General features: G+C 46.3%; 1 protein-coding gene across 3 annotated transcripts in view; it reads left to right on the forward strand.

The window, feature by feature from the left end:
* Positions 1 to 12,033, forward strand: part of SLC25A13 (solute carrier family 25 member 13) — a 226,378-nt gene that overhangs the window by 70,610 nt on the left and 143,735 nt on the right. For all 3 annotated transcript variants that reach the window (XM_020869840.2, XM_070471249.1, XM_070471251.1), the window contains exon 4: positions 9,681 to 9,796. In XM_020869840.2, the coding sequence (XP_020725499.2) occupies positions 9,681 to 9,796 (116 nt within the window). The remainder of the gene's footprint in view (positions 1 to 9,680; positions 9,797 to 12,033) is intronic.

Raw genomic sequence — 12,033 nt, forward strand, 5'->3', positions numbered from 1 at the left:
TGGGTCATAATGGTTGTTCTATTTTTAATTTTTTGAGAAACCTCTGTACTGTTTTCCACAGTGGCTCCACCAATTTCTATTCTCATGAACAGAGTATGCTTTTTATTTAAAGGAATAAAAGTCTTTGGCCAGAACTCAAAATGCCCCTGTGATAAAATAAAGATGATTTGTGGTATACTGTATTGAAATCTCTCAATATAGGTAACTATTCAGAATAGATACAATGTAATATAATATAGCTTTTTAGGTTTTCTTTTTAAAATAATGATTCATTTAGAAAAAACAGAATAGAATCTTATGGAGAGAGAGAATATGATTTGTCTCAGTTTTACAAAGTTTGCGGTGGTTCTTTTTCTTGACGTGGTATCACTTTTATAGGGATTGTCCATGATTAGAACATTTTTATAACTCAAAGGTTGAAAGATGGGAGGTGGCCAGACAGTTCTCTTGAGGCCCTTGGGCAGTATTATTTAACAAGGAAGGAAAGAAGCCATGGGGAGTGGAGGGTGTGTAGGTCATATAGGATGTGTAGGTTACATTCTTTTCAGTATGTAACTGAGTGAACGGTTAGCAAAAGTAGAGTGGAACAGGGATTAATCATACTTGTTAAACATGTTTGATCTCTCTGATAAGGAAGAAAATGTTGGAGATACAAGAACACCCTCTCTTAAACCCAATACTTGGCACACAGACTTGGGCAGCTCACATGCTGTTTGAAATGAACTGCAAGGCAGTGGCCAGACAGGTAGATCTGGAAGTATGGGCATATCACTTACTGAGTTAAGGTCACAGTTACGAGAGCCTATGTATTTATCTTCTTTTGGCAATATGGGGACCATGATATATGCAAAGGTGGTATTTATAGGCTAAATTCATGATAACAATACAGTAAAATTGCTAATAAAATCTTTAATAGGTTTTTGAAGCCAGACAGTAGCCTGCTTGTTTGAACAATATTCAATCCACCAGATTTCATTGCAGCCAATGAAATTAAATAGCCCCCTTGGCAAACGCTGCTGTGAGACTTCAACCTGAATGCATGGTGGAGCTGGGGACCCCAGTTGGCCTGAGAACAGATGCCCTCCTGGGGATGCCAAACTGGCGTTGGAGCCGGGTTCGCTGCAGACGGTACCCTGTGCCTGAAGATGGAAGAAGATGGGATTGTAGGGCACCTGTGAAAGATGAGGAAAGGAGGTCTGTTCCAACCTGCCCAGCAGAACCATGCTGCCAGTTAGGCAAAGGGAAAACTAGAACTCTACCTTCTTTCTGCCTTGTTACTGATTAAAAAAAATTTTTTTAAACTGGAGTATAATTTACGTTAGTTTTACAACGTTATGTTGGTTTCAGCCCCTCCGTCGGGAACCGCCTTCCCTCACCACCCGGCTCCACCCCACCGTCTGGGCCACCACGGAACCAGGCTGGGCCCCGGTGCCCTGCAGCAGCGTCCCGCCAGCTGTCTGCTTTACACACAGTAGCGTGTGTGTGTCAGTGCTGCTGTCTCAGTTCGGCCCACCCTCCTCTTCCTCCATCCCCCTGCCCTGTGTCCACAATCTGTTCTCTGCCTCTGTCCTCTGCGTCTCTTTTCCTGCCCTGCAAATAGGCTCATCAGTACCATTTTCTAGATTCCCATGTCTTTAGAATATAAAATGAGGTCATAACTCATCGTCCCTTTCTAGCGAGTGTTAGCAGTTGCCTTAAATTTATATGCTTAGGGCTACTGAAGCATAGTTTGTGTGCTTGCTAACCATCTACTGTCTATTGAATGAAACCTTTGTTTGTGACCTCCATCATCTGCTCAAGTAGCAGATCTCACATCCTCAGCAACTTCAGGAGTCTGCTGCTCTAGTGGCTTCAGGCCATGGGGCGTCCCCAGGGCACACCTGACTTGCTCCAGGGCTTTCACAGCTGTGTGCTCTGACTTTGGGGACAGGCCCGCCAGCTCTGTCTGGAGCACGGATCCTGGATTTGACCACTTCTGTTCCTCACTCTCCTGCTATGGCCCTGGTCCCACCCACTTGAAACTGGACTCACTGCTTCACCTGCAGACCGCGCTCCAAGGTGTCCTGAGTGTTCTTTCCAGGAGCTCACATCACTCCCCCTGAAAAAGACACCCCACCATGACTGGAGGTCCTCGGCAGAGGGGGAATGATGTGCCTGGAATGAAATCCAGGTGTGTGGACGAAATCCAGTCTGTGTGCCCTGCACCCTCCTTCATCCCTCTCTCTTTGCCTGCACACCACCCCCCACCCCCAACCCTGGCGCTGGGAATTTGCCAAGATTGGTGGTAGGGCCAGACTTCACAGTGAGGCTTCTTCCACTGAAATACCCTTGCTGCAGTTCTCCCCTGCTCCCTTCCCTTCATCATTCGGATCTTACTGCCGCCTCCCCAAGAGGCATTTGCTCACCACCTAGCCGCATTGTTCTCAAGCTCAGCTGCATGGGACGTTTAAAAAACCAACGCGTGTACACACTGCTGTATTTAAAATAGACAACCAGTGAAGACCTATTGTTCAGCACATGGAACTCTGTTCAGTGGTGTGGGGCAGCCTGGATGAGAGGGGGGCTGGGGGAGAATGGATGCATGTGTCTGTATGGCTGAGTCCCTTGTTGTTCTCCTGAAACTGTCACCACGTTGTTAATCGACTATACCCCAATACAAAATAAAAAGTTTATAGGAAAACAAATAAAAAGATGACTGATCGGATCCCTCCTCATGTCCATTAAATATGCTCGCCAGGACTAAGAAGCACTACTTTAATGCATTTTTCAAGTTTGTCTTCTACACAACTGCTATCTGATCTAGAACCATCTCATCTTTATCTGTGTGTGTTTCTGCTCACTGCCTCCTTTCTCCAGTGGAGTGAAATTCCTTGAGGGCGTGGATTCTGTCCACCGTATTCGTTTTCATGGTATCCCCAGTGCCAAGAGCATTGCCTGTCATATAATAAGTGTAGGGTACAAATATTTTGGTGGTCTGAACAGTGTGTATTTGCCAGGCATTCAGGAGGGAGATAAAAGATTGGAGAACCCCCAAAGCTATTAAAGATGTTCAAGTCATGGAGGCCGAAACTCTTCTGACAAACTGGCGATCACAGGAGAGCCTGGTTCTGTTTTTGTTTTTTTTTCTTTTGACATTCACAGACACGTGAACCTGGGTGGTCTGGTGGTTGGAACCCAGTTTTTGGAGTTAGATTTTACTTTTATCTCTGCCATTAATCCTGCGCAATTGTTTAGCTTCTGTCGTAACTACACAGAAGAGGGTCATAAGGAGAAGTTATTTTTGTGAAGCACTCTTGTGGTTAGAAACCTGAAGTAAAAGTGGTAATTGGATTTTGATATGGTGCATTGTATAGGACCAAACTTCCTGAAGTCTAAAGAGATCAGATCCTTATGTGCATTTGCTCAAACTTTCATAGCCGCAGAGTTGGCCTGGAGATCAGAACCAGAGATGAAAGGGACCACATGGGGTGCAAGCTCCTGCTGGCTAAGAATAAGCAGCAGCAGGCAGGAAGAGAACTGGAGCTTTTCCACCGTGGATGGCCAGTGGTGGTGTGAGCCTCTCCACAGTCATTTGCTGCTTTTTTCAGTTTTCCCCCCCGAGCCCCATCTTATTCAGTCCTTCTGCCAGTCCCCAAGTTTAGGTCCTCACTGTTCTGTTTCATAGAATATTTTTTTTTTCTTTTTCTTACTACACAAATAATTCAGTATGTGTGTATTGAAAAGATTAGAAAATATAGGCAAGCAAAAAGAAAACTTCGAATTTCTAATATTTTAATTTAATTTTAATTTCTAATATTTTAATTTAACTGTTAGAGGTATCTCTAACAGTTTTGTGTTCATTCTTGAAACTCTTTTTGTGTATCACTTTTTGTCCATTTTTCACAAAATGGGCTGCTTGTCTATATATAATTTGTGTAACCGATTTTCTGTGTAATGACATGAATTTGTTTATTGCAGTTTGTAGTGGTTGGATGGTTTTCTGTGTATGAATGGTCCTTTAATCAGTCATGCATTGTCGCATATTGAGGTGGTCTTCCTTCTCTTCACTGTTAACAGTACTGCTTGAACATTCCTGTAGATTTAAGTTTGCACACGTCCATTGATTATTTTTTAGGGTAAATTCTGAGAAGTGGGATTGTGGTGTCAAAGAGTGTGGGCATTGTTCAGACTCTTGCTGTGGCTGATGCGAATTCGCTGTGTGATGCAGGGAGCTCAGCCTGGTGCTCTGTGACGACCTAGAGGGGTGGGAGGGAGCTTCAGGAGGGAGGGGACGTAGGTGTACTTAGAGCTGGCTCACGGAGATGTGCCCCAGAAAGCAACCCAACACCGGAAAGCAGTTACCCGCCGATGACAAAAAAGGCCAGGCTTGCTGTGCTGTTGGATTGCCCTCTGTGGAGCCAAGTGCCGTGTGCTTCGATCCTCATGTCATCAGGAGCCGTTCTTTCTCCTTCAGGTCTTCAGGAGTCCTCCCTGGATTCAGCCAGCAGTCTCCGCGTAGCCAGGCTCTTCTCCCTCCAGTTCACTTTGCACTCTTCTGCCAGATGGAATGGTCTGAAGCCCAAACCCATCACATCACTACAAGTTCCAGACTTGATCTGCTATTACAAGCACCATGCCTGCCTTTGCCCTTGCTGTTACTCTAGCTTGCTTGCACTTCTTGTGGCTCTTCATCTGCAGTCTTTGTTCCTTGGTTCCTGACTCACCATCTGCCCCTCCCCTCCCCAACCTCAGACCTCCAGGTGCTTGGGGCAGAAATTGTACTTTCCCTCCGTGTGTTCATGGCACGGGCCTGCGCTCAGCACATAGACCCTCCAGCAGGGCCCCACTGGAGTCTGTGGTCTCTCCGTCCCCTGCCTGCCCTCTCGACGTGATCATCTGCTCTCTCTCAATACCAGTATTACATGGCCGTGTGGTCACAGCTTGCCTCTGATGCCGTGTGTTCCTGATTTTACTTTCTCCATCTCCTCCTTTCTCTCAGTGGAACAGGACTCTTTCCCTCCTCTGAATTCATACAGCAGTTTTTCTCTCCTTCTCCTATGTTGCTTATGACTTTTCCTGTAATATCATCATTTTCAGTATTTACGATGTTCTCTATTGTAAGTCTCTCCAGGCTGAGGGCTAGCCCTTGCAAGATGAGAAGGGCAGGAGGGGAGGCCTCCAGTGTGCTCCTGTAAAGAAACCCTGCTCTGGGGGAAGGGGAGGGTGGGGCCAGCTGAGAGAGTAGCATTGACATGTGTATTACTGGGTATAAAACAGACAGCTAGTGGGGAGCTGCCGTAAACACGGAGAGCCCAGCTTGGCACATTGTGAAGACCTAGAGGGGTGGGATGTCGGAACACACACACACACTTACGGCGATTCCCATCGTTGTATGGCAGAAACCACCACCACGTCGTAAAGCAACTATCCTCCAATTAAAAATAAACAATAATAAAAAAGAAGCACTGCCATCACTTTGGCACACATATCGTCTGCTGTCCTCCTCTGTCTGCAGTAGATGTGCAGTCTTGCATCATCCCAAGCATAATGTCCGGAGGCGCTCCATTTTTAATCCCCTCCTCCTCGGCTTGGTGTGTGTAAGCGGTGTGTAGTGCTTTAGCTGTTTCACCCAGACTTTAAAGGACTTGCAGGTGCTGTTATAAATGGCTTTCAGAAGAACAAAAGCTCTGGTGGTTTGGAGGACAAAAATGATTTGCTTTTTAAAAAAGCAAACTCTCTGCTCATGTCAGAACCATGAAACAGTGTAGTTGGAAGCCTGCTCTCCCTGACTCTTGAGTGGTGTAGGTGAAAATGTGACTTCCGTTTGCGTCCGTGTCAGCTGACCCGCACGCCACTGTCAGTCAGCTGCTGAAGGTGGGCATCAGTGTCCCAGCGGGACTCTCCCTTAGAGGCCAGTCACAGAGCTTGTCAGAGCCGTGTGATGTCAGACAGGGCATCTCCCACTGTCCAGGGCTTACCTGGTGGCTCAGTGCTAAAGAAGCCAATCACAGCACAGAAGATGCAGGAGATGCTGGTTCCATCCCTGAGTTGGGCAGATCCCCTGGAGAAGGGCATGGCAACCCACCCCAGTATTCTTGCCTGGGAAACCTCACGGACAGGGGGGCCTGGCGGGCTGCGGTTCACAGGGTCTCAGAGAGGCAGACACGGCTGAGGTGACGGAGCGCTCACACACCCCGTCGCAGTTGGGGAAGTTGAGGGTAGAAAAGGAAGTGAGTGGGCTCACCAGCCAGTCTGAAGTTGATTACGCTCGGGTCCTCTGTTGTAACTTATGTTAATCCCATTAAATCTGTGAGAGTGGAGTACTGTTTATATGAAAAAATATATACATACACACATTTTTAGATATCACGCTGTAAATAAATATAGTCCTCTATAATTATTCTGATAGCCTTCTAGTCAGATTACCTTGAAAATCCAAACCGATGCTGATGAACAGTAAAGCATTATTATTTCATGGTTCATCTGTATACCTCCTACGTAGACGCATCAGCATGATACTTGTATCTAACAGGATTAGCAAATTACATACCTTTTTGGTATCTGTAACATGCCTAAAATACCATTTTGCATTCTTTGGCCAGTTAGGAAACCACTCTGATGTTGCCAGAGGAGGCTTTGTTCACCCCTATAGATGGTCTTTAGGTTTCCCATTCCATTCTAAGAGAGACGAGATTCTCTTTTTCTGGTTGTTTAAGTCTTCCTTTATTCACATTAAAGAGATGTCCCGTTTCTACTCACACTTTGTGATTTGTCTTAATTCACTCGCCTCTGTGCAGGGGTAATTTTAGCGAACATGAATTTTTTTTTTGCCTTGACAAACTGCCAGCAAGGTTAAGCTGGGGAGAGTGTGGCTGTGGGATTGTCGGTGCTGCTCGGAGGAGGTCCCAGGGCGTGATGGGTGGCGGCGAGAAGCAGGCAGCCAATCAGAAGCACGTTTCTCCTCTGTGCTCCCGTGGTCTGGAGCTGGGCGTGCGTGCCTCTCTAGTGAATGCTTGTGGGCAGCTTCATTTACAGTGCATGCATGCTAAGTCATTCCTGTGGCAGTTGTATTTACCCTCCTTTCCCCTTTCTCCTGTCTTAGTGTTCCAGCTCTGGTTTAGACCCCTGCTGTCTCTAGCTGTCAGGCTCTATCTTTCCCCCCCATGTTTCATCTTTCCTCTGTTAAATTCATCTTGTACCCCAGTTCCTTTTCTAAAACGAATATCTGGCCCTGATATTTTTTAACCCCCAAACCGCCAGTGATTTCTTACTGCCTGCCAAAAAAAAAAAAAAAAAAATCAGGATTCTCCAGCTGGTCTTTCTAGGCCTTCACAGGTGGCTGGCACGACAGATCAACCACCCTCTGACTCCGCAGGATCACTAGATGCAGGGTGGGTAGCGCCTCTGCTCTCCTCCAAGCGCAGCACACTCCGTTGGTCATCACTTCTGTCTGGAGTTCTTTCCTCCGTGTGGATCGTCCTCCCCCTGCCCTTCTCTCGCCTCTCCATCCTCCCGCACCATTTGGAATGCGGTCTCAGTCAAATGGGAGTCAGGATACTTTGTTTTCAGGCCAAAATGTCAGAAGCCAATTGTTTCACCTCACACAAGCCATAACATCTTCTGGTTTTCTCAGAAGTAAGAGGAGGAGGTGGAAGTTGATGATCCCTAAGATCTTTTCAGCTTGAAAATGTGCTCTTTGAATGCCACAGCTTTGTGGAACCTTCCTACATTCTTCCAGGCAGTGTAAATCACTGTGCCCCCGAATGCTTTATCTCTTCTTCTTTTTACTTGACACACAGCTTGTGTCCTGGGGAGACAGATGCTTGTGGCCACTTCCCACCCCCAGCAGCTGTCAGCTACTCCAGGCCAGCAAGAACCTTCCACCCCATGTTTGCATTTCCTCCCCACCCCCGTGCCCACCCACGCCTGGTCCCGCTCACAGCAGGATCCTTAGTGCGGCAGACTGTACAGTGGAGGAGAAAACGTTCTGGGCGAATATTCTTCCATAGCACCTGCTGTTCTGACTGTTCCCCTGCGTTCGGAAGGGTGTGTTTTTGGTGTCAGCAACATAGAGACGGGGTAATGAACACACCAGAGTTTTCCTCTCTTGGTGGCATTATCATTATAATCAGGTGACATTCCGGGAAATAGCAAAGTTAGCTTTGTAGCTTGTGCTCTGTATAAAAATGTGTTTTCTCTATTAAATGTTTAGAAGTAAGTGTTTAGTGAAGCAGAGGAAACTGTGCCTGTTCTATCTCCTCGAGACTTGGACTATCCCAATGTATCACTGAAATATTCGGATGTTTATAATACAAAACAGGGCTTCCCATGTGGCTCAGCGGTGAAGAATCCGCTCGCCAAAGCAGGAGCTGCAGGTTTGATCCGTGGAATGGGAAGATCCCCTGGAGGAGGGCCTGGCAACCCACTCCAGTACTCTTTCCTGGAGAATCCCATGGACAGAGGAGCCTGGCGGGCTACAGTCCATGGGGTCACAAACATCTGGACACAACTCAATGACTAAACAACAGTACAAAACAGTGGCAAAGACCTTTCCTGAGACAGCCTCTGTGGGTTTGTTTACTCGGAAGTCAAAGCCTCTGTGGCCTGTTTTGTTCTCCCTGATGGATAGATTTGATCAGATCACGACCTTGTTCAGAAACTTATCTCTCTCAATTTCAAGTCTCATTCCACAGTGTTCTCTGATGCACCTTCCTGTCCAGAGAACATTAGCTCCTCGCTGTTTCCCTTACAAACTCCCGTACTTTTCTGCACCTGCCTTTCTGCAGCCATTTCCCCTAAGGTGACCCCCCCCGCGGCCCCCACCACTTCTACTGCACACCAGAACTTCACTAATTTTTGAGACCCGCTCCACAAAGCTTTCTTTGATTTCTGACCAAAATTCTGTTACTGTCCTACTGGTGCCTAGATTAGGATTAATCTGTTTTACCAGACTACAAGTGCCTTGGTGTCACTTTTCATGTCTGAACATGAAAGCATCAGTCTCTCAGTCGTGTCCGAATCTTTGGGACCCCACGGACTGTAGCCCACCAGGCTCCTCTGTCCTTGGGATTCTCCAGGCAAGATACTGAAGTGGGTAGCCATTCCCTTTTCTGGGGGATCTTCCTGACCCGGGGATTGAGCCCGGCCTGGGTCTCCTGCATTGCAGTCAGATTCTTTATCATCTGAGCCACTGGGGAAGCCCCATTTCAAGTCTAATTTATCTGGATTTTGTCCCTCACCCCAGTGTCATCCTTTAGTTTAATCTGCATGAGGTTGGCAGATGCCAGGAATGAGTAAATCTTTGTGAACCATGTTACATGGTGTAGAAAAGGTACGAATGAGTGACAGAGCTGGCTGTTTTGTTATCGTATTAATCTAAAGTGTCTAAGCTCTAATTTTAGAATCTTAACAACGTGCCTGAAACAAAAGTAGTGTATGTTGGGTAAAACAGTTACGTTTGAAATTATAATGCATTTAATGTGTCACCCTATCCTCAAATCTGTCGTGTCTTTTAGATTCTGTGTTGTTATTTCAGTCCACTCTGTGTAAAAGGGAATGCGAAGTGTTTATATACATGTTGTTAGGTTTGAATTTTGGTGTTTGACAGTGATGTGTTATTTTTTCCCTTACCGTATATTTGTGTATGCTTTTATCTTTCACAAGCTACTGATTCTATGCTTTGTGCTTGTCTTATGTTGCAGATTAATATCCTTTCAAGAATTTGTGGCATTCGAATCTGTCCTGTGTGCCCCGGATGCTCTGTTTATGGTGGCCTTCCAGCTGTTTGACAAAGCTGGCAAAGGAGAAGTTACTTTCGGTAAGCGGTGTGTGTGCACATCTAAGGACATGCAGGCTTGTGCGACCAGTTGGAGTTTTTCCCCAAGAATGAAGTAGATGGAAATGCTTTTTAAGAAGCTAGGCTGTCCCTTTGAACAAGATATCCCAGTGTTTTCAGGCTCTAATGCTTCAAAAAATGTCTTCCTTCATGAAAATTTGAGTTTCTGGCTTATTATTATTATTTTTAAATTATCTTTGGCTGTGCTGGCCCTGGTTGCTGTGCCGCAAGCTCCCGCTCGTTGTGGCCAGCAGGGGCTACTCTCTAGTTGCTGGGAGTGGGCGTCTCGTTGCAGTGGCTTCTGTTGGCATGGAGCACGGGCTCTAGCGCACAGGCTCAGCAGCTGTGGTGCCCAGGCTTCGTTGCTTTGCAGCATGTGGGGTCTCCCTGGAGCAGGGATTGAACCTGTGTCCCCTACATTGGCAGGTGGATTCTTAACCACCGCACCACCAGAGGAGTCCGGGCTTGGTAGTTTTGACACGGTGGTTTAAGGTGAGGAAGGATGGAGCATGACTTAGTCACAGGGTTATAGAAGGGGAGAGGCAGACAGGATTTGACTGTCCAGCGCATTCCTTTCATGGTCAGTAGTGCCTCTCCAGATAGAAGGAAGACATTAATACAATGCCTAGGAAGAGAGGGGGCTCTGTTCCCCAGTACCTTGTGTCCTCACCCTGGGCTCATGGGGTGGCTGAAATCCAGACGTAGCACGTGAGATGGCAGTTCGGAATGGTATGTGGCAAACCTTGTTTTTCTAAATAACATGGTTCCCTCTGGCTGGACTGGGAGTGTCTGTTATCCCACCGCCACCTTCTTCTGAAAAGGCAGTACCATCTTCACAGGGGTCAGCTGCTAAGCTGCAGAAACCCCTGAAGTCTTTGAGTATTAGAAGACAGGGAAAGCCAGGACGTGGTGGGGCAGTGGTAAGTTTTTTTTTTTTTTTTTAATACACTGGTTACTGAAGATACATGAGGCAGAAGGTACCCCATTTCTCTCGGACTATGCAGTGTCTAATGTATGTTGTCTGCGTGTGTGAACTTGGTGTAAACAGTTTTGCCATAAAGAATTTCGGAGCTCCTTTGCACAAATTGTGCATTCAGGGGAAATGGCTAATGCACCCATTTTAAACATCTCTGTTGTTTCTCATTGATTCTTGGGCTTGTCTTCCTTGTAAGGAATGTATAGATGGGGGAACACAGATGGTGTAATAGAGCACCATCTATTCTGGGTCGTTCTAGAGTTGGAGAGACTTAGCTCCTTCCAAAGGAACTATGGTCTTTCCAGTAGTCATGTATGGAAATGGGAATTGGACCATAAGTAAGGCTGAGCACTGAAGAATTTTGAACTATGGTGTTGGAGAAGACTCTTGAGAGTCTCTTGGACTACAAGATCAAACGAGTCAATCCTAAAGGGAATCAACCCTGAGCACTCACTGGAGAAATTGATGCTGAAGCTGAAGCTCCAGTACTTTGGCCACCTGATGTGAACAACTGACTCATTGGAAAAGACCCTGATGCTGGGAACGATTGAGGGCAGCAGCGGATGAGATGGTTGGATGGCATCACCAAGTCAATGGCCATGAACTTGGATGAACCCCGGGAGATGGCGAGGAACAGGAAGCCTGGTGTGCTGCAGATCACGGGGTCGCAGAGTCGGACACGACTTAGCTGCTGAACAAGAGCGACACTCCTTCCAGCTCTGCCACTTTTGTCTTGAGCCAAGCTAGTGATCCTTTCAGGTCTTGATTTTCCTTATGAGAAATGAAGGTAAATAATTACATAAAGTCTAGGTAAAGCGCTGTGACAGATTTATCCTGTTAGCCCTTCCCCTCTCCACCCATTCCTCCGTGTACATTTAACTTGGCAGTTATTTAAGGCTAGGCCAGCTGGGATAGAGGTGAAGCACATAGACTTACCTGATTTTGTTTCATATCATCTAGCAACTCAGATGCTTTCCATTAGCACTTCATGAAGATTATTTAATATTTAAAAATCCCGGGAATAATTTTAGGTTTTTCCCTTTCTGTCACCTAATTCCTCTTAGCATCACTGTAACCACAGCTTTTCAGTGGAACTCCAATCAAAATGTCCCTATTAAAATCCGCAAATAATAAATGAGTGGCTGGCTCATGGTGGTGTTGATTTATCCAGTGAAAGTCAGTTTGATGAGGATGTTATGATTGCATTTGCTTGGGATGAACAGGGAGAGCTTGTAAGCTTCAG

The sequence above is a fragment of the Odocoileus virginianus genome, chromosome 1 (genome assembly GCF_023699985.2).
Source record: "Odocoileus virginianus isolate 20LAN1187 ecotype Illinois chromosome 1, Ovbor_1.2, whole genome shotgun sequence".
Taxonomy (NCBI): Eukaryota; Metazoa; Chordata; class Mammalia; order Artiodactyla; family Cervidae; genus Odocoileus; species Odocoileus virginianus.